The sequence below is a fragment of the Dipodomys merriami genome, unplaced genomic scaffold (genome assembly GCF_024711535.1).
Source record: "Dipodomys merriami isolate MVZ:Mamm:240054 unplaced genomic scaffold, mDipMer1.0.p SCAF_8, whole genome shotgun sequence".
NCBI classification, from domain to species: Eukaryota; Metazoa; Chordata; class Mammalia; order Rodentia; family Heteromyidae; genus Dipodomys; species Dipodomys merriami.
In genome coordinates, this window is record NW_027206401.1 from 1,561,400 (window position 1) to 1,582,836 (window position 21,437).

Consider the following 21,437-nt stretch of genomic DNA (forward strand, 5'->3'; position numbering starts at 1 on the left):
AGCCTCTGTCACATGCCCGCTGGGGACTTCCAGGCACCTGTGCCAGCAGACTGTCATCCAATGAGCAGAGGACAGGGTTAGGAGTGAGAAGTGGAGTCTGGCTTTGGGGGAATTGGGAGGAAATGCCATTTTAATAAGCAGATTTCAGGAATGCCTCCTCCACCTAGACTTCCAGCAGAGGGACACCAGCTCCCGCCCATCAGGGTTTTACACGCCTGACAGTGGAGCATGGAATGACATCTTTCCACACACAGTGAAAACTGCCAGTCGGGCCGGTCACACGAGGCTGAACGTGGTTTACAGACAAGATCTGACCCTGGCTTCCTCCCAGCCTCCCGCAGACCACCAGGAGCCGTTTGTGCTGGGAACAATGTCCTCTTTCATTTGCTTGGATGACAGTCCCATCTCGGCTGACCCAGAAGACTCAGCGCACTAAGCAAGTCCAGCTGCAGCCAGATTCAAGGTGGGTTTTCAGTTAGGAACTTGGCCCATGACAGCTGATAGATGTCTGTGCCCTGGCTGGCCGTTCATCTGAAGAGCAGGCCTCGGCCCATGGAGACAGCCATGGAGACAGCTTCTGCCCCATCAGAGCCAGTTACTTTAAAGAACATCACCAAAACACCGAGAATCGCTGCGATGCGCCGTAATAAACTCACAGTTCCAATATCCACTGTCACTAAAGTAGGATATTTCATCTTTCACGTATACACATGAAAAATACATACAGGAAAAGTTAGATAAACATATATCTGATGAAAGATTTTCAAGAAATGATTCTCTTTTACCCTCTAGGGTCCCACATTGTATCATGAAAATCGGTTGAGCGGCAGTTTGCACTTGCATTTTCAAAACATCCAAAGGAGCCCTCAGTCCGTGTGTCTGTCACGAGGCCCGGTGTGTCCGGAGCAGGCCCCAGACACCCGGCTGGTTTCTTCTAACCCCGAGCGCGGCCTCCCCTCCCCTCACCCGGCACGTGGTGGAACTGGCCTTGGGGACGCAGAGAAAACCTGGTATCGCTTTTGTGAGCCTCATTCGGAGCACTTGCCCCAAGCAGGACCTGGGATCTTGGCCGTTTCCAGGTGGCGTGTGCTCCTAAAGTTTGGGGCGTCTCCAAGACCGTCGAGGGGCAGCTGCTCCATTAGCAGTGTTTGTCTGCGGGGGGCTGGGCTTTCCGGTCCAGGATGACACTGCCGGTCTGGTCTCTGACCTGGAGCCTTCCGGAAGCGTACTTTATCTCCCGGCAGCCACTGCCGTACACGGTCTTGCTGGTCCCGTCAGGAAACTCCCTCCTCTTGAAGTGAGCAGTGTGGATCTCCTTCTGCCCGTTGCTGAGTGTGATGGTCCTGTCACCGTTCCTGGTTGAGGAGAAGCACCCCGGTAAGAAGGCCCTGCCGAGGCCAACTGGGAGCAGGGAGTGAGTGGGGAGAGCGACACCCCGGCACCCAGCTCCCATCCACCCTGGGGGGCTGCACGGCAGGCACAGCGTGGGCGCGGGTGGAGCCTTGCTGACAGGCGCCTGTGGGTGAGGGAAATGCATCTGTGCGCAGAGAAGATGAGGCCCAGAAACACAGCTTAGGATGGCTGCGAGGTGGTACCGGGCGCGCCATGAACACAGGACAGAAGAGGGCCTGGGTGAGGCCGCCGTGGCCGCTGGAGCACGTCTAGACCGAGGGAGACGCGCAGCAGCGCTGGAGGGGCAGGAATTCCACCCAGGCAGCGCAGAGGCCAGCTCCCAAACGCTGGCTCAGGCAGCCGGGTGGATGGCGATGCCCCAGCCAGCTGTGAGACGGTCACTCCCAGCTGTCCGGGCGTGTCCAGGTTCACACACCTTCTCACAGACGGGCTTCTGGACAGACAGCACGGCTCGGTGGAGGGTTGTCGTTCAAGCACAGTCAGCTTTCATGAACTAAGTACAGCCCCACGGCATGCCACATCCTGAGAACCATGTCATCAGGTGATGCTGACCCCCAGTGGCCCTGGCATGGTGAGCCACCCTAGATGTGGCTGGTCGCTGCGGGAGACGGCACTGTGTGGCCGAGACCACTCAAACACCAACCCCCGGAAACCCACGCGCTTCACCGCGGGGTTCAAGCGGGGTTTGCAGACAGAGTCTGAGGGTCCAGGACACCATTTTCTATTGTTATAAGTAAGTAAACACCAAAGGCTTCTGCAGACGCCTCAGTGACGGACGCGCAAACCCCAAGCTGCTGACCTTTGCACGCACACCACGGTGCCGTCCGGGAAGACCGTCTCCTCGCAGCCGCCGCGCAGACGCGTCACGGTGCCATCCGGGTACACCGTTTCCTTCGAGCCGTCGGGGTGGAACTTCTCTGAAGGTTTCATTTTTTAAAATGAAGGAGTGGCAGGGTTTATGGACACATGCAGGGGACACACACACAGAAGAAATCCGTCACCAAACATGCCAACTTCTGAACAAAGAGCGGCTATATATCCTAATGAAATTCACTGAGGTTGGCTTCTAGCCATATGAGTTTATAACTAGGATTGCCAGATAACAGCGTAAGATGCTCCAGTAAAATTTGAATTTTAGAAACTTGCCTAATGCTGGGTATCTGCGTCCCCCCTCCCACCCTACCCAGGACAGGCACGGGAATGAGAGTTTGCCAGGCAGGCTGGGGGCGCTGTTACCAGTCCGCTTGTTTGGGAACTGCACAATCTCCATGCCGTTTGGGAAGGTCGTGTGCGTTGTCTGAGCATCAGCGTAGTAATAAACCTGTAAGCGATCAGAAGGCCATTTACGTTCTGTGGCGAGCCTGGCTTTAATCTGGTAGGTCTACCTCCTGCGGGAGGATAGAGGGTCTTCCCTAGCAGGTGGGAGAGGGCAGAGCACAGCCACAGGAATGGGCGTGAGAGGATGGTCACAGTCCCCAGAGTGGCCACACAGAGCTGCGGGACACACGAGCTGCAGGACACACAGAACTGCAGGACACACAAAACTGCGGGACACACAGAACTGCGGGACACACAGAACTGCGGGACACACAGAGCTGCGGTACACACAGAACTGCAGAACAAAAAGAACTGCGGGTCACACAGAGCTGCAGAACACACAGAGCTGCAGGACACACAGAACTGCAGGACACACAGAACTGCGGGTCACACAGAGCTGCAGGACACACAGAACTGCAGGACACACAGAACTGCAGGACACACAGAGCTGCAGGACACACAGAACTGCAGGACACACAGAACTGCAGAACACACAGAACTGCAGGACACACAGAACTGCGGGACACACAGAACTGCGGGACACACAGAACTGCAGGACACACAGAGCTGCGGGACACACAGAACTGCAGGACACACAGAACTGCAGGACACACAGAACTGCGGGTCGCACAGAACTGCGGGACACACCGAACTGCAGAACACACAGAACTGCAGGACACACAGAGCTGCAGGACACACAGAACTGCAGGTCGCACAGAACTGCGGGTCACACAGAGAACTGCAGGTCACACAGAACTGCGGGACACACAGAACTGCGGGACACACAGAGAACTGCAGGACACACAGAACTGCAGGACACACAGAACTGCAGGACACACAGAACTGCGGGACACACAGAACTGCAGAACACACAGAGCTACAGGACACACAGAACTGCAGGACACACAGAACTGCGGGACACACAGAGCTGCAGGACACACAGAACTGCAGGACACACAGAACTGTGGGTCACACAGAACTGCAGAACACACAGAGCTACAGGACACACAGAACTGCAGGACACACAGAACTGCGGGACACACAGAACTGCAGGACACACAGAACTGCGGGACACACAGAACTGCGGGACACACAGAGCTGCAGGACACACAGAGCTGCGGGACACACAGAGCTGCGGGACACACAGAGCTGCGGGACACACAGAGCTGCGGGACACACAGAGCTGCGGGACACAAAGAACTGCGGGACACACAGAGCTGCGGGACACACAGAACTGCGGGACACACAGAACTGCGGGACACACAGAGCTGCGGGACACACAGAACTGCGGGACACACCGAACTGCGGGACACACAGAACTGCAGGACACACAGAACTGCAGGACACACAGAGAACTGCAGGACACACAGAGCTGCAGGACACACAGAGCTGCAGGACACACAGAGCTGTGGGTCACACAGAGCTGTGGGTCACACAGAACTGTAGGACACACAGAGCTGCGGGTCGGCGGGTGAGACTAGAGGATGCGTGCAGCGAGCGGTCCCGCGCCGGGGCTGCTGAGCCTGCTGCCTGCTGGGCGCTGGCACCTGTGGGACCTGCAGTAGGCAAGATCTGGGTCTGTGGGCTCCTACCTGAACGCCCCCCCCTGCCAGGCCCCTCCACCCAGTGCCAGGACCCCCCCACCCAGAGCTAGCACCCCCCCGAGCCAGCCCCCCCACCTGGAGCCAGCCCCCCACCTGGAGCCAGCCCCCATAGTCAGCCCCCCCACCCGGAGCCAGCCCCTCCCAAGAGCCAACCCCCCCCACCCGGAGCCAGGCCCCCCACCTGGAGCCAGCCCCCCCACCTGGAGCCACCCCCCATAGTCAGCCCCCCCACCTGGAGCCAGCCCCCCCACCCAGAGCCAGCCCCCCCACCCAGAGCCAGTCCCCCCACCCAGAGCCAGCCCCCGCACCTGGAGCCAGCCCCCATAGTCAGCCCCCCCACCTGGAGCCAGCCCCCCCCACCTGGAGCCAGCCCTCCCCAGAGCCAGACCCCCCCCACCTGGAGCCAGCCCCCCCCACCCAAAGCTAGCACCCCACCTGGAGCCAGCCCTCCCCCACCCGAAGCCAGCCCCCCCACCTGGAGCCAGCCCTCCCCAGAGCCAGACCCCCCCCACCTAGAGCCAGCCCCCCCCCCACTCGGAGGCAGTCCTCCCAGAGCCAATCCCCCCCAGAGCCAGCCCTCCACCCGGAGCCAGCCCCCCCACCTGGAGCCAGCCCCCCCCACCTTGAGCCAGCCCCCCTCCACCCAGCACTGGCCCCGATGGCAGCTCCAGGGAGTAGTCCCACTCAGCCCACGGACGCCCTGAGATGGTGCCCTGTGGACCCCACTTCACCGGGCAGAGCCATCGAGGCCTTTGGTTCCCGGTGAAGCGGAGGAAGGCCGGCATGGAAGAGTGTCAGAAACGTACTAGCAGGCCTTTTTCTGGGGGGCTGGGGCCGCGCTGGGGAGGAGGGCTGCCTGCCTTTGCTCCGCACGGCTGGGTGGGGCAGGGGCAGCAGGCGGGCTTTGGCTGGGGCCGTAGGTGGCCAGGAGGGGGAGGAGTGTGGGGTGAGGACTGCTTCCTGTGTCTGCCCTACTGTAGCCATCAGGGTCCCTCCCTGTGTCTGGCTAGGCAAGCAGCTGTCGGAAACACCGTGCCCATACAACCACGGCGGCCGCCAGGGTGGCCCCGGGCAGCTCAAGGATCCTCCTCCCATCACTGCATTTGCTAAGCATGGATCGCCACGTTGCTGCAAACCACCGCGGTGCGCAGTAGGCCACCTCATTGTCACAGAAATCTTTGTAACTTAGTCCCAATTATGGGCCACGTTTGACAGACGTTTGCAATGGCCACAGAAGCATCACAACCGTGGACGGGGTTGAGGAAGCCAGGAGACACCATGGACGGGGGACGCTGGTCAGGATGGTCGGAGTGACACTCCTTCATACAGCTACTCAGAAGGTAGTGACTAACATTGTGAAAAAGAATTCACAACAGGGTGGGAAGACTGCTGGAGACTCGTGGGAGTGTGGGAGTGTGCACTGGGGCCTCGAGAGTGCCGCACGCCCCGCACACCCGAGGCAGACCACACGCCGCGCACACCCCAAGGCAGGCCACACGCCCTGCACACCCAAGGCAGACTGCACGCCCCGCACACCCAAGGCAGACTGCACGCCCCGCACACCCAAGGCAGACCACACGCCCTGCACACCCAAGGCAGGCCACACGCCGCACACCCAAGGCAGACTGCACGCCCTGCACACCCAAGGCAGACTGCACACCCCGCACACCCGAGGCAGACCACACGCCACGCACACCCCAAGGCAGACTGCACGCCCTGCACACCCAAGGCAGACTGCACACCCCGCACACCCAAGGCAGGCCACACGCCGCACACCCAAGGCAGACTGCACACCCCGCACACCCAAGGCAGGCCACACGCCGCACACCCAAGGCAGACTGCACACCCCGCACACCCAAGGCAGGCCACACGCCCTGCACACCCAAGGCAGACTGCACACCCCGCACACCCAAGGCAGGCCACACGCCGCACACCCAAGGCAGACTGCACACCCCGCACACCCAAGGCAGGCCACACGCCGCACACCCAAGGCAGACTGCACACCCCGCACACCCAAGGCAGGCCACACGCCGCACACCCAAGGCAGACTGCACACCCCGCACACCCAAGGCAGGCCACACGCCGCACACCCAAGGCAGACTGCACACCCCGCACACCCAAGGCAGGCCACACGCCCTGCACACCCAAGGCAGGCCACACGCCCTGCACACCCAAGGCAGACTGCACACCCCGCACACCCAAGGCAGGCCACACGCCGCACACCCAAGGCAGACTGCACACCCCGCACACCCAAGGCAGGCCACACGCCGCACACCCAAGGCAGACTGCACACCCCGCACACCCAAGGCAGGCCACACGCCCTGCACACCCAAGGCAGGCCACACGCCCTGCACACCCAAGGCAGACTGCACACCCCGCACACCCAAGGCAGGCCACACGCCGCACACCCAAGGCAGACTGCATGCCCACCAAGGCAGACCGCATGCCCAGCATACCCAAGGCAGACTGCACACCCCGCACACCCAAGGCAGGCCACACGCCGCGCATGCCCCAAGCCAGACTGCATGCCCACCAAGGCAGACCGCACGCCCTGCACACCCAAGGCAGGCCACATGCCGCGCACACCCCAAGGCAGACTGCATGCCCACCAAGGCAGACTGCACGCCCAGCACACCCAAGGCAGGCCACATGCCGCGCACACCCCAAGGCAGACTGCATGCCCACCAAGGCAGACTGCACGCCCAGCACACCCAAGGCAGACCAGCACACCCCAAGGCAGGCCGCACGCCCCACACACCCAAGGCAGACCACACGCCCAGCACACCCAAGGCAGGCCACATGCCCAGCACACCCCAAGGCAGACCACACACCCACCAAGGCAGACTGCACGCCCCGCACACCCAAGGCAGACTGCACACCCACCAAGGCAGAGCACACACCCAGCATACCCAAGGCAGACCGCACGCCCCGCACACCCAAGGCAGACCGCACGCCCCGCACACCCAAGGCAGACTGCATGCCCAGCACACCCAAGGCAGACCAGCACACCCAAGGCAGACCACACGCCCAGCACACCCAAGGCAGGCCACATGCCCAGCACACCCCAAGGCAGACCACACACCCACCAAGGCAGACTGCACGCCCCGCACACCCAAGGCAGACCGCACGCCCCACACACCCAAGGCAGACTGCATGCCCACCAAGGCAGACCGCACGCCCCGCACACCCAAGGCAGACTGCATGCCCACCAAGGCAGACTGCATGCCCAGCACACCCAAGGCAGACCACACACCCCGCACACCCCAAGGCAGGCCGCACACCCACCAAGGCAAAGCACACACCCAGCATGCCCCAAGGCAGACCACACGCCCCACACACCCCAAGGCAGACCGCACGCCCCACACACCCCAAGGCAGACCACATGCCCACCAAGGCAGACCGCATGCCCAGCACACCCCAAGGCAGACCACACACCCACCACACCCCAAGGCAGACCACACACCCACCAAGGCAGGCCGCACACCCAGCACACCCCAAGGCAGACCGGCACCATTCCCCAGGGGCCTGTGTCCTGCCCCCCCCCAGTTCCTTCATCCACAAGCGCCTCGAGAATAAGAGGGTCTGTGTGGCCAGATATCCTAACAGGCCTCAAGCCTGACGTCAGGACTGCCCGGCGCTGAGGGCACGCACCACTCTCTGGTCCGGCTTGATCTTCTTCACGTCGCCGTTGAAGAACCGGATGAGTGTGGTCTTTTTGTCCGCACTGATCTCCTTCCTGGTGCCGTTGGGGAACGTGATGATGGTGCGGCCATCACTCAAAACCTGCTCCACCTCACGGAAACACACACACTCTCAGACGGAGGGGGAAACGCAAGGCCTGCAGCTTTCCTTCCATTCAGAACTACTCTCACCCACCTGACACTGTCAACAGCAAGTACGGTAGCTAGGTTAATAAAACACCCCCTGACTCGTTCAGCTCCAGATTTCCATCTTTGGAGGTGGTTGTGATTTTTGCCAGGTCTGCGTGTCCTTGCCGAGAGCCTGGCCGGCCACCATAGGCTACCCGACAGAGCTGAGCCTTGGGCCACACAAACTGTGTAACCACTGAGCAGAAATTACCTCCCGTAGATCTGTCCATCTCCCCATCCCCCCCCCCCATCCTGCACTGTCCCAAGTCCAAAGATTCGTTGACTTGAATTAACAATCTGAGAACATGAGACTTCACAGGCATAATGCTGCCCTAAGCATTTGGCAAATGGTACCTTTCCCTTCAAAGGGAAAACACTCGCATCATGATTAGCTAGCACAAGGGAAGTGCTGAAGTACATGCACATGTGAAAGTTCAGAGTGGAAAAGTGGTTTTGTTCATCTGTGGCATTCTTACACTCCATCCAGCTTGGGATGCAAGCTTCTGAAACCATCCTCAGCAATCCACCAAACAAAACCAGTGCTGTGCACACACACTGGCCAGCCTGCGGTCTGAGGTTGGAACCAAGCCTACGCGTTGCCATACCACTGCCCAACAGACCGGGTGAATGAAACAGGTTGTGTGCAATTCACAGTTAGAAGATGAATTCTCATTTCCAGCAAGGTTTGAATAACAACTACCATTCCAGAATGAAAACACACACACACACATTAAAAACTATTCCACATAAAATCATAGAAGCAGCTGGGCACCGGTGGCTCACACCTGTAATCCTAGCTATTCAGGAGGCTGAGATCTTAGGATCACAGTTCAAAGCCAGCCTGGGCAGGGAAGTCTGAGACTCTTATCTCCAATGAACCACCAAAAAACCGGAAGTGGTGCTGTGGCTCAAGTGGTAGAGCGCTGGCCTTAAGCTGGAATGCTGAGGGACAGTGCCCAGGCCCAGAGTTCAAGCCCCATAGCCAACAACAACAACAAAAAATCTTAGAAACAATCACAGCCATGTAGACTGACCACTTGACCTGGTCGGTGGTAGACGGGGCATCAGTGCCTGGGCAGGGCTGAAGGCCTGAGCACCACGCAGTGCCGGGTGGAGAATGAGTATGTCAGACTCCTACCTTGCCGCGTGGGTGCTGCTTCTCCTGGGTCTTCTCCTTCTCTGGTGCAGCGGTCACCTGGTCCACGGGCTCTGAGGAAGGCCCTGGGCTTACAGGGAGAGTCTGCAGGGAGAACGAAACCACTGCCCCGACGGCCACCCGAGAGGAGCAGACCTGCCGCGCTTGTCTCCCGAGGCGTTCCTCCCCGGGCCTGCCAGATCCAGCAGCTCGGCTCAGCTCTGCAATTCTCATCGCCAAGGCCTGGAGACGGACCCCTTGCGGAGGGGAAAGCCCGGCTGCCGCTGCCTCCCCGGTGAGGTTGGAAAGGGAGTGGGGTGGGGGGATCAGAGTCGGAGGCCAGGCTGCGATGACGTCACCACCACTGGCTTTAGCCTCATAAACACGTCACAGCTCAAATTTCCTCCCATGGAAAAGCTTCCATTTGATTGTCATTGCTAACCAATAGCCTGTGGTACCCAGACCAGCACCTGTGCATTACGGGCATTTGGCTAGATTTGCTTCTGCATTCATTTGCATTGGACATTGCAAATAAAATGAAACTTTGGTTTGGGGATCTCTGAATTCATGAAAAATATCCATTCATTTTCTAGCTATGTGTTAAATGCAAGCATCTTCAACCTGCATGCGGGGGGGGGGGGGGGAGGGGGGGGCTCTGCTTCTTAGGAAGGCCATGGAGCGCAGAGGGGCCTGGAGCTCACACATCTCCAGTGCTGGCAGGAAGGCAGGGCTGTGCCGTGACCCCTGCAGCCCCCTGCAGACCCCCCACCCCCAAAGCAGGTGGGCTACCTCCATGGGGTGGACCCCACTCACCTGCAGCTCTGTGTCACGTGGGACCGAGTCGGGGAACTCGCCGGCTAGGACCGGGGCCAGGGCCAGAAACCTGTCTTCAGAGCCCTCTGAGATGGGGGAGTGCGTGTCTGAGGGTGGAAGAAGTCACATTTCACACTTGGGGCAGAGCTGGGTGGGAAGGATCATTACCCCGCCTGAGCTGTGAGCGTCTCCCAGCCGGTCACCACGGGAGCATCAGTTCTGTCCCATGAGCGATGGAGTACGTGAGGACAGATGTCCGGAGGAAGGAAGCCATCCGAGTCCGCCGGGCCTCGCTCCTTTTCCCGAGCGCCCTCAGCTCAGGACATGGTCCTCCCAGAAGCCGTGCCTCTGCCTCGCAGCCGACAGCCCAGCGGAGGGGACGCAGGAAGAGAAAAACAGCGCAGAGGACGGAGGCAAGAGAGACGAAGGACGCCTGGGGAGGAGTTCCACGGGCTTCCAGAAAAGTCTGGGGAACCGATGAAGTCACCACAGACCTGAGGATGCCTAAGCCCACGGAGGGGGAGGGAGAAGGGGGGAGGGAGAAGGGGGGGAGGGAGAAGGGGGGAGGGAGAAGGGGGGGAGGGAGAAGGGGGGAGGGAGAAGGGGGGAGGGAGAAGGGGGGAGGGAGAAGGGGGGAGGGAGAAGGGGGGAGGGAGAAGGGGGGAGGGAGAAAGGGGGAGGGAGAAGGGGGGGAGGGAGAAGGGGGAGGGAGAAGGGGGAGGGAGAAGGGGGAGGGAGAGGGGGGAGGGAGAAGGGGGGGAGGGAAAGGGGGGAGGGAAAGGGGGGAGGGAGAAGGGGGGAGGGAGAAGGGGGGAGGGAGAAGGGGGGAGGGGGAAGGGGGGAGGGAGAAGGGGGGAGGGAGAAGGGGGGGAGGGAGAAGGGGGGGAGGGAGAAGGGGGGGAGGCCTAGCGGGAAGGGGAGGAAGAAGAGGGGAAAAGAGGAAGAAATCTCAAAGACACGACTGGGTAAACTGAGGCCTTGCTCTGGGACTGGGTGGAGGGCAGGAGTTGGCAGGGGAGGCAGCGGGAGGTGGCCGGGGAGGAGGGCGGCCGGCGGGCTCAGGCAGAGAGGTAGACGTGGCCCAGGGGAGGTCCGTGCTGCAGGAGAGCAAGGAGGACCTGAGAGTTTGGCCTTGTCCTCCTGGGGTGCAGCCAGGGCCCGCAGGTGTGCGCTGCTGGAGGCGCCGCATGGGGGCCGCGGTGTTGGGGGGAGCGTGGCCACACTTCCCTCAGTGATGGCCACTATGGTGACCCGGCGCAGAGCAGCCGGACCTCGGAGGGGCCGGGCGGGCACCGCAGGGGAAGCACAGGCCGGCAGACAGGAAGGGGAGCACCGTGGGCCCTGGGACCCCGCCGCCGGCCTGTGTGTGGGTGCAGGAAGGAACGTGCAGGGCGGATGGAGAGGGTGAGACAGCCAGGATTCGGGCACCGCCCACCGCGGCGGGGCGTCCCCGTGGACGGCGCTGTGCACGCGTGCACAGGCTGCGGTGTCGCCCACGCTCACCGTTCTGGACAGCTGCGGCCACGGCCTCCTCCGGCGGGAGGCGGGAGGCCGGCGCTGGCCACTGTCCGCCCCGGGGCTTCCGCAGCACGGGGGGCGGCGCGTGTGCAACCTGGGAAGGAGAAGCCACAGAGCCCTCCGGTCAGTGCCTCCCTGCCACTGAGACCCCAGCCGGAGCTGCTCAAAGTAGCTGGCTGGACTCCACCATGAGCAGCACACTCAGTACTAAGAGCTAAGTCCTTCTCATTTTTAATCAGAACAAGCCCAACTGTAGAACACAGTAAAGCAAATATTTGATTCTATGGACTTTAAAAAAGAAACAAACATTAACAACATGTCTGGAGAAACTGTTTTTACCCATAGCGACATAGTGATCTTAATTCTGAGGTCAGTTCTGATACTGAGTCTGGTTTCCTCTGGTTTCCTGCTAGACGCCCCCCCCCCCCCCCCCCCCCCCCCGCTGACACGTTCCGCGTCACCTCTCTGTGGTAGGACTGCTTCTCCTGGAGACTCTCCCCTCCGGCGGGCGCCGGTCCTGTGTCCTGAAGACTTCTGGAAGAGGTTTGATTTTTCTCCTTCCTGGGTGTTGCTTTCTCTGAGTTACTTTTTATTTTTATGTCTACTGGCTACAAAACAAAGGTGCGGCATATGTTTGCATTAGTAACTCTCAGGTGATCCCAAACTCGTGGTCAATCCACTCTACTGGCTGACCACCATCCAGCAGCTGCTCTTGGTCCATCCCGTCCCGTTTCCCAGCCCCCCCGTGGGACCCATGGTGCAGGAAAGAGGAGACATTGTGGCAGAACGTAAAACATCATAGAACTTGTTTCTGCCCTCCTGCCATTCAAAATTTGATGGCTTTGAGGTGTGCCTTAGCCTCCGTTCTCCATTCATTAGTCCACACAGGTGTTACGCAATCTTATTTCATTCATCTAATTCCTTCCAGAGCATTACACCGTGGCCCCCAAACAAAAGGCAGAGGGAACCCAGCGGGCAGCCACGGTACAGGTAGAGACAGCTCATGCACAGGGCTCCAAGCCAATGGTAGGAGAGCCTCGGGCAGCTCTCCAGGGAGAGCATCTGAACAGAGTGCCGGGACCCAGCGTGGGCATCCACATGGGCATCAGCATGGACAGTGGAGGAAGGCATCAGAGGCCTTGGAGCCTTTTCAGATGTGCTGGGTGGTGGTCTATGAAGCAGCTGAGGCTGGGGGCGGGGTAGGGGACGCTCAGCAGGAGGTGGCATTGCAGGAGGAGGGACGGGTGCAGATCTCTGCTTCTCTCCAGAGCTTGCAGAGGGTTGCCTTGGGACTCTACATTTTTAGATAGTCGTCTTTGTCCTGGAACAGCAGGGTTGTGATTCACTGGGTCAATGCACTCCGGCCTTATGCCTTCACCAGCTGGTGGAGACTTTTTTTTTTCAAACATCAAAGCAGTGAATCACAAGTAAAACTCAGGAGAAATGGTCACATAGTCAAAGACATTCGGCTATAAGGTAAATTTGAACTTTTTTTATCCATGCAACAATGATTTTAATGTCCTCAAAGAAGCAGGGTGCAACGTGTGTAGATGTGGGCTGGGTCTCCCTAGGATGTGGGGGGAGAGTCACCCTGTTTCAAGGCAAGCACACACCAACCATGCTATGCACTGGTTGCCATTTCAAAGTAATCACAGGGTCCAGAGGACAGACTTTGTTTTCTTGGAAACAGCATTCTTTACCCAACAGTGTGCTAAGGATGGAGAAGATGTGGCTCTGAGTCTGGTGGCCCTCTGTCTGGAGGCCCTGTGTCTGGTGGCTCTGTGTCTGGTGGATCTGTGTCTTGTGGCCCTGTATCTGGTGGATCTGAGTCTGGTTGATCTGTGTCTGGTGGTCCTGTGTCTGGAGGTTCTGTGTCTGGTGGATCTGTGTCTGATGGCCCTGTATCTGGTGGATCTGTGACTGGTGGATCCGTGTCTGGTGGTCCTGTATATGGTGGACCTGTGTCTGGTGGCTCTGTGTCTGGTGGCTGTAAGTCTGTGGCCCTATGTCTGGTGGCTCTGAGTCTGGTGGCTCGAGTCTGGTGGATTTCAGTCTGGTGGTTCTGTGTCTGTTGGCTCTGTGTCTCGTGGCCCTGTGTCTGGTGGATCTAAGTCTGGTGGATCTGTGTCTGATGGATCTGTATCTGGTGGCTCTGTGTCTGGTGGCTGTAAGTCTGGTGGATCTGTGCCTGGTGGCTGTAAGTCTGGTGGATCTGTGCCTGGTGGCTATAAGTCTGGTGGCTGTAAGTCTGGTGGCTCTGTGTCTGGTGGCTGTAAGTCCGGTGGCTCTGTGTCTGGTGGCTCTGTGTCTGCTGGCCCTGTGTCTGGTGGCTCTGAGTCTGGGGGCTCTTTGTCTGGTAGCTATGAGTCTAGTTGATCTGAGCCTGGTGGATCTGAGTCTGGTAGATCTAGGTCTGATGGATCTGAGTCTGATGGCCCTGTGTCTGGTGGATCTGAGTCTGGTGGCCCTGTGTCTGGTGGATCTGAGTCTGGTGGCTCTAAGTCTGGTGGATCTGAGTCTGGTGGCCCTGTGTCTGGTGGATCTGTGTCTGGTGGATTTGTGTCTGGTGGCCCTGTGTCTGGTGGATCTGAGTCTGGTGGGTCTGAGTCTGGTGGCCCTGTGTCTGGTGGATCTGAGTCTGGTGGCACTGTATCTGGGGGCTCTTTGTCTGGGGGCTATGAGTCTAGTTGATCTGAGTCTGGTGGATCTGAGTCTGGTGGCCCTATGTCTGGTGGCCCTATGTCTGGTGGCCCTGTGTCTGGTGGATCTGAGTCTGGTGGCACTGTATCTGGGGGCTCTTTGTCTGGTGGCTATGAGTCTAGTTGATCTGAGTCTGGTGGCCCTGTGTCTGGTGGATCTGAGTCTGGTGGCCCTGTGTCTGGTGGATCTGAGTCTGGTGGCCCTGTGTCTGGTGGGTCTGAGTCTGGTGGCCCTGTGTCTGGTGGATCTGAGTCTGGTGGCACTGTATCTGGGGGCTCTTTGTCTGGTGGCTATGAGTCTAGTTGATCTGAGTCTGGTGGATCTGTGTCTGGTGGATCTGAGTCTGGTGGCCCTGTGTCTGGTGGCCCTTGGCTGGTGGCTATGAGTCTAGTTGATCTGAGTCTGGTGGATCTGTGTCTGGTGGATCTGAGTCTGGTGGCCCTGTGTCTGGTGGATCTGAGTCTGGTGGCCCTGTGTCTGGTGGATTTGTGTCTGGTGGCCCTGTGTCTGGTGGATCTGAGTCTGGTGGCACTGTATCTGGGAGCTCTTTGTCTGGTGGCTATGAGTCTAGTTGATCTGAGTCTGGTGGCCCTGTGTCTGGTGGATCTGAGTCTGGTGGCCCTGTGTCTGGTGGCCCTTGGCTGGTGGCCCTGTGTCTGGTGGATCTGAGTCTGGTGGCACTGTATCTGGGGGCTCTTTGTCTGGTGGCTATGAGTCTAGTTGATCTGAGTCTGGTGGCCCTGTGTCTGGTGGGTCTGAGTCTGGTGGCCCTGTGTCTGGTGGATCTGAGTCTGGTGGCACTGTATCTGGGGGCTCTTTGTCTGGTGGCTATGAGTCTAGTTGATCTGAGTCTGGTGGATCTGAGTCTGGTGGATCTGTGTCTGGTGGATCTGAGTCTGGTGGCCCTGTGTCTGGTGGGTCTGAGTCTGGTGGCCCTGTGTCTGGTGGATCTGAGTCTGGTGGCACTGTGTCTGGGGGCTCTTTGTCTGGTGGCTATGAGTCTAGTTGATCTGAGTCTGGTGGCCCTGTGTCTGGTGGATCTGAGTCTGGTGGCCCTGTGTCTGGTGGCCCTTGGCTGGTAGCTCTGTGTCTGGTGGCCCTGTGTCTGGTGGATCTGAGTCTGGTGGCCCTGTGTCTGGTGGCCCTTGGCTGGTAGCTCTGTGTCTGGTGGCCCTGTGTCTGGTGGATCTGAGTCTGGTGGCCCTGTGTCTGGTGGCCCTTGGCTGGTAGCTCTGTGTCTGGTGGCCCTGTGTCTGGTGGATCTGAGTCTGGTGGCCCTGTGTCTGGTGGCCCTTGGCTGGTAGCTCTGTGTCTGGTGGCCCTGTGTCTGGTGGATCTGAGTCTGGTGGCCCTCTGTCTGGTGGCCCTTGGCTGGTAGCTCTGTGTCTGGTGGCCCTGTGTCTGGTGGCCCTTGGCTGGTAGCTCTGTGTCTGGTGGCCCTGTGTCTGGTGGATCTGAGTCTGGTGGCCCTGTGTCTGGTGGCCCTTGGCTGGTAGCTCTGTGTCTGGTGGATCTGAGTCTGGTGGCCCTGTGTCTGGTGGCCCTTGGCTGGTGGCCCTGTGTCTGGTGGATCTGAGTCTGGTGGCCCTCTGTCTGGTGGCCCTTGGCTGGTAGCTCTGTGTCTGGTGGCCCTGTGTCTGGTGGATCTGAGTCTGGTGGCCCTCTGTCTGGTGGCCCTTGGCTGGTAGCTCTGTGTCTGGTGGCTCTGCATCTTCAGAGCTGTGCAGCTAGAGCCCCCACTCCTGCCTGGGACGACAACTTCTGCCAACAGCAGATCCATAGGCAGAGTGTGGTGTTTGGGGTCTGGATTTTCAGTTTTTGCAGACTTCTCTGAGGCAGGAGGAACTCACACTGGATGCACACCTTGCTCTCATGTCAGTATTTTGTATGTGCCCGTCATGGGGCTTGAACTCAGTCCCTGAGTCTCTTTTGCTCAAGGTTAGTACTGTACCATTTTGAACCAACTTTTTTTTTGATACTTTAGTGGACATAAGAGTCTCACAGACTTTCCTGTCTGGGCTGGCTTCAAATCATGATCCTCAGATCTCAGCCTAGGATTACGGGCAAGAGTCACTGGTGCCCAGCTTAATGCGTCAGTATTTTTGACATGACCCTAAATCATGTCTGCACACAGACACACCAGGCACATCCTTGGGGGAAGGTCACACACTGTTCCCCACATAGCCCAAGGCCAGGCGAGGCAAATGCAGAATCAGTGAGCATTTGGGAGGCCGGGCCACCTGCAGAGAGCTGCCCACCAAGGTTTCCCTGCTGCCCGGGGAGAAATGTTACAAAATGCTTGCCCGGCGTGCTGTGAACGGGAGTGGAGGGCATGACCGGCCAGGAGGAGGTGCCTAAACTCGCACAAGATGTCAAGTGGCTCCTGCAGCAGCAGCAGCAGCAAATCCCAGTTCCTACTGACACACAACCACTGCTTGCTCCACAGAGGGTCAGCCCCCAGGTCCTTCCGCTGCTCCTGACTGCTGCCTCCTCTGCAGCCCTTCTGAGTGTGTGTGCAAGCATGTATGTGCACGTGTGTGCACAGGTGTGCATATATTTGTAGTGTGTGCATCTGTGCTTGAATGTGTACATGTGTACATATATGTGTGGTATATGGAGGTATATAATTGCATGCATGGGTATAACCATATGTGAGTCTGTGTATTTCTGTATGTGTATGTATGTGTGCATATGTGTATTTCTGTGTGTGCATACGTGCACATGTGTGTATGTGTAGGCGCGTGCACATGTACTCATATATGTGTAATTGTATACATGTCGGTGCGTGTGCATGTTTGCATGTATATGCGTACATGTATATACTTGTGCACCTGTGTAATCATACAAGCATTTACAAGCGTGCTCATGTGCATGTGCATATGCATATGTCTGTATTCATGCATGTGTGTATATGTGTGTGCATGGGTATGGGTCTACGTGTGCTCCTGTGCATGGATATGTGTGTGTAGATGTGTGTAGCCTTCTGTTGCTCCCATGGAGGAACATCCCATGTTCTCCAGCCATTCTGTATTCAGTTGACCTGGTCAGCTCGGGTCAGCAGTGTGGGTTAGCACTCCACAGAAACCCCTGGGCCACCTGCACACCCCAAGAGTCTGTGTATCGGCACCGGGAGTGCAGCCGGCTGGTGCCTCCAGGTGCAGGCCCAGCTGGGAGATGCGTCCTGAGTGGTCCCCTCCCCGCGGCCGAGGCCGGCTTTGCGTTGGGGCCAGCGGCTCTGGGAAGCGCCTCTCCTCGCCCGGCCACTCTGGGGTGATCAGCTCCACCCACGCTCACGGTGACCTCAGCCCGACTCCAACCCCGCTGTGGCCACATGGAGTTAATGACTCCCCCAACCCCGTGTGCTGCCGTTGACCTAGACTCCTGAGCTGGCCTGGAGACGGGCTGCAGGCCTGGGGGGAAGGGCTCCAGGAGGAGCTGAAGGGCGCCACCTCCAGAGAGCCAGGTGCCCTCCCACCCCCACCCCGTGAGGAAGCAGCTCCCCCCTCCCACCCCCACCCCGTGAGGAAGCAGGCCCTCCCGCCATGCTGCCCGCTATCAGGAGTAGGGCGAGGCCTGCTGTACCCACGCGCTGGACTGTCCCGTGGGGACGGGCGCGGGTGGCGCCTGGGACACTTGCAGCAGCTGCAGCCCCAAACCTCTCAGCACCTCCCGGAGCTCCAGGTTCTGCGAGGCCAGCATGTCCATCTGACTCTGGAGTCTCCTGTGAGCGGCTGCCCACCGAGACGCCTGCGCCCGGAGCTCTGCTTGAAGCTGGCAGACGAGCTTCTGCAGGCGCTGGGGGGGAGAAGGCCAGGCGCCCCTCAGACACAGCCCCTCGGACACCGCCCCTCGGACACCACCCCTCAGACACCACCCCTCGGACACCCCCGGGGCACCGCCCCTCGGACACCGCCAGGCACCGCCCGCCAGAGCCCAGCGAGGAGAACAGGACACGCAGCGCCCACCGTCCAGCAGGGGCCGCGTGAAGTGGGGGCTCTGCGCTTTTCTAGCTATTACTGTGGCGTGTGACCTGCAGGGGGCGGTACAGACTCAGGCCGCGGATCCTGGCCTCCCGTGCTCTGCTGTGTGACCTCAGGAAGGCCACCTGGTCTCTGTGGCCTGTTTCACGCCCCGCCTGGGAACCGTCCTCACCAGCAGCTCCTGGGCCGGGCCGTCCTCCCAGGGGACCCCGGCCTTGGCGGCCGGCTTCTCGCGCTCCGCCACAGCTGCTGGACGCGGGTCCTCCGCCGGTTCCGTGGGCCCCGGGAGACCCGTCAGCACCCTGGTCGGGAAGGGGAAGGGTGCGGGGCTCCTCCCTGGACCCCCGTGCCCTCCAGCCGGCCAGTGGCCTCGCGTCCTCCTGCTCAGAGGCGCCACCCCCTGCCCGCACCCCTGCCCGGTGCCCCTCGCAGACTCACCCCGCACGCTGCAAGCCCCAGCCCGCCGCTGACTCCTGCGAAGACATCTGGCATCAGCCATTGGCGGCAGGCCTGTCCCCCGCAGCCCCGGAAGATGCTCGAGTTCAGAGGTCAGCCTGAAGCCTGCCCCGGCCCGGCAGCCCCCCCAAAGCACCGACCCCCTCCGGCTGGGGGCCGCGGGCCCTGTGGAGGCTCCGAGAAGGGGCTCCCCCAGGAGGGGCTTCCGACCAGGCAGGCACTGCGCACATCTGCGTGCGGACGGGCAGACCGGGACCGCACAGGCCGCCCTCCCCCACCCTCCCGGGAAATGCCCACCAGCCCAGGGAAGGAGGAAGCCGCCACCAGTGTCACAGCTTCAGGCTGACCAAAGCGCTGGAGATGAGGTAGGCGCTAGTCAAACTCATCACCACTGTCACACACACAGACACACACATGCATACACACAGATGCACACGCACGCACACACACACGCACACACACGCACGCACACACACGCACACACACGCACACACACACACACACACACACACACACGCCTGGCGTCCCGCACGCAGTGCGAAGGCGTGGCTCCCTCCGCTCACCCTTGGGCACCGCCTCCTGCCGGGAGACCAGGGACCGAGCCCGCTCCTGACCCCTCAGCTCCCCCCACCGCCGGCAGGGCAGCTCACCTAGCCCACGAGGCGCCTTCGGCCCGGATGCTGTTCATCTTGGCACTGCCAGCCAGCTTGCCAGAGCCTCCTGCCCGCCCATCTCTGGAAGACCGGACACCAGCAGGGATTCTAAACTGACTCACCATCTTAAAGGGCCCTTTCCGCGCGGCCTGCGCACTGTAGAGCCTCAGATGATAACTAAGTATCTACAGGCCCCGGTCCAGATACTTTCCATCCACACAGCTGGGGAGAGCCGAGTCTCTCCTCCTCTAACGAAGAAAAAAGAGTAACTCCAAGGAGGCTTCAATGTGTGCTATGTTGTCAGAACCAAGGCCCAAATGCAAGCTCTGATCGGACCGGCCCCGGTTACACAAGAGGATAGCGCCCAGCCCCACCCGACAGTCGGCCGCCCACCGCATGCCCCGAATGCCGTCACCCAGCCTGGCAGGCAGGGCCTGGCGCTGAGTGGCAGAGCCTCCACCAGCCTCTCTGGAGAGGACAGGACCTGCCTGGGAGCACAGAGGGCTGCGAGCTCAAGGGTGGGGCTGGGAGCCCTTCCACCCCACCTCCACACCTGCCAACGAGCAGGCTTCTCCGGAGCCCCTCAAGGGAGATGCCACCCACCCTGGTGAGCCCAAGCCTGAGCAAAGGGAGCAGCGTGGCCCCAGCTGCTCCCCCGCCTGAGCCCAGCCCCCCCAGCTGCTCCCCCGCCTGAGCCCAGGCCCCCCCAGCTGCTACCCCGCCTGAGCCCAGCCCCCCCAGCTGCTCCTCCACCTGAGCCCAGCCCCCCCCAGCTGCTCCCCCGCCTGAGCCCAGGGCCCCCCCAGCTGCTCCCCCGCCTGAGCCCAGGCCCCCCCAGCTGCTCCCCCGCCTGAGCCCAGGGCCCCCCAGCTGCTCCCCCGCCTGAGCCCAGCCCCCCCCAGCTGCTCCCCCGCCTGAGCCCAGGGCCCCCCCAGCTGCTCCCCCGCCTGAGCCCAGCCCCCCCCAGCTGCTCCCCCGCCTGAGCCCAGGGCCCCCCAAGCTGCTCCCCCGCCTGAGCCCAGGCCCCCCCAGCTGCTCCCCCGCCTGAGCCCAGCCCCCCCCAGCTGCTCCCCCGCCTGAGCCCAGGGCCCCCCCAGCTGCTCCCCCGCCTGAGCCCAGGCCGCCCCCAGCTGCTCCCCCGCCTGAGCCCAGGGCCCCCCCAGCTGCTCCTCCGCCTGAGCCCAGGGCCCCCCCAGCTGCTCCTCCGCCTGAGCCCAGGCCCCCCCCAGCTGCTCCCCCGCCTGAGCCCAGGGCCCCCCCAGCTGCTCCTCCACCTGAGCCCAGGGCCCCCCCCAGCTGCTCCTCCGCCTGAGCCCAGGGCCCCCCCAGCTGCTCCTCCACCTGAGCCCAGGGCCCCCCCAGCTGCTCCTCCACCTGAGCCCAGGGCCCCCCCAGCTGCTCCCCCGCCTGAGCCCAGGGCCCCCCCCCCCCGGCTGCTCTCACCGGAGCCTCCCGGGCTGACACCAGCCAGGGCTCAGACCCCCGAGCCTCCCGGGCTGACTCCAGCCAGGGCTCAGACCCCCGAGCCTCCGGGGCTGACTCCAGCCAGGGCTCAGAGCGCTCTGTAAAGTCGCTTTATGTTCTGTGATTTCCATTTTAAAGGAATGCTTCCACAATGTTATCTACTGGACATTGGCAATCTGGGGCTGGGAAGATGGCTCAGTGGTAGCGTGCTTGCCTTGCATGCCTGAGGTCCTGGGTTCGATTCCTCAGCACCACATAAGTGAAAAGAAAAAAGCCGGAAGTGGCGCTGTGGTTCAAGTAGTAGAACGCTAGCCTTGAGCTGAAGAGCTGAGGGACAGCGTCCAGGCCCAGAGTTCAGGCCCCATGACCGGACCCCCCCCCCCCCCGCCAAAAAAAAAAAAAAAAGATTCTTAGGTGGACATTGGCAATCTTAGTTTTTAAACACCGTCCCTGCAAATGGACAGCGTGATTTGGAATTACTGAAACAAAATTGAGATTTCAGTGAAGTAAGGAGG

At 60.6% G+C, this 21,437-nt stretch overlaps 1 protein-coding gene across 2 annotated transcripts; it reads right to left on the reverse strand.

The window, feature by feature from the left end:
- Positions 1-113: 113 nt before the first annotated feature.
- On the reverse strand, positions 114-19,533 carry LOC138819095 (centromere protein J-like). 2 transcript variants are annotated; one of them, XM_070010354.1, is made up of 12 exons: positions 19,456-19,533; positions 18,788-18,859; positions 18,522-18,651; positions 17,956-18,164; positions 12,131-12,277; positions 11,655-11,763; positions 10,152-10,258; positions 9,342-9,443; positions 7,986-8,126; positions 2,650-2,734; positions 2,213-2,330; positions 114-1,355 (listed from the first exon to the last, which is right to left on the reverse strand). In XM_070010354.1, the coding sequence occupies exons 2-12, from the start codon at positions 18,839-18,841 to the stop codon at positions 1,139-1,141; spliced, it is 1,419 nt and encodes a 472-aa protein (XP_069866455.1). In that variant the 5' UTR covers positions 18,842-18,859; positions 19,456-19,533; the 3' UTR covers positions 114-1,138. The 2 variants fall into 2 exon arrangements, with proteins under 2 accessions (XP_069866455.1, XP_069866456.1); XM_070010355.1 differs by having other exon boundaries at positions 17,952-18,164.
- Between the last annotated feature and the right edge of the window lie 1,904 nt (positions 19,534-21,437).

Excerpts from the sequence above, each read along its gene's own strand:
- LOC138819095 (XM_070010354.1), bottom strand. The coding sequence starts at position 18,841 with ATGCCAGATGTCTTCGCAGGAGTCAGCGGCGGGCTGGGGCTTGCAGCG. Across the intron at positions 12,278-17,955 it reads CCCACGGGACAGTCCAGCGC|CCAGTAGACATAAAAATAAA; the intron begins GTGGGTACAGCA and ends TTTGTTTTGTAG. Across the intron at positions 1,356-2,212 it reads ACCGTGGTGTGCGTGCAAAG|GAACGGTGACAGGACCATCA; the intron begins GTCAGCAGCTTG and ends CTCCTCAACCAG.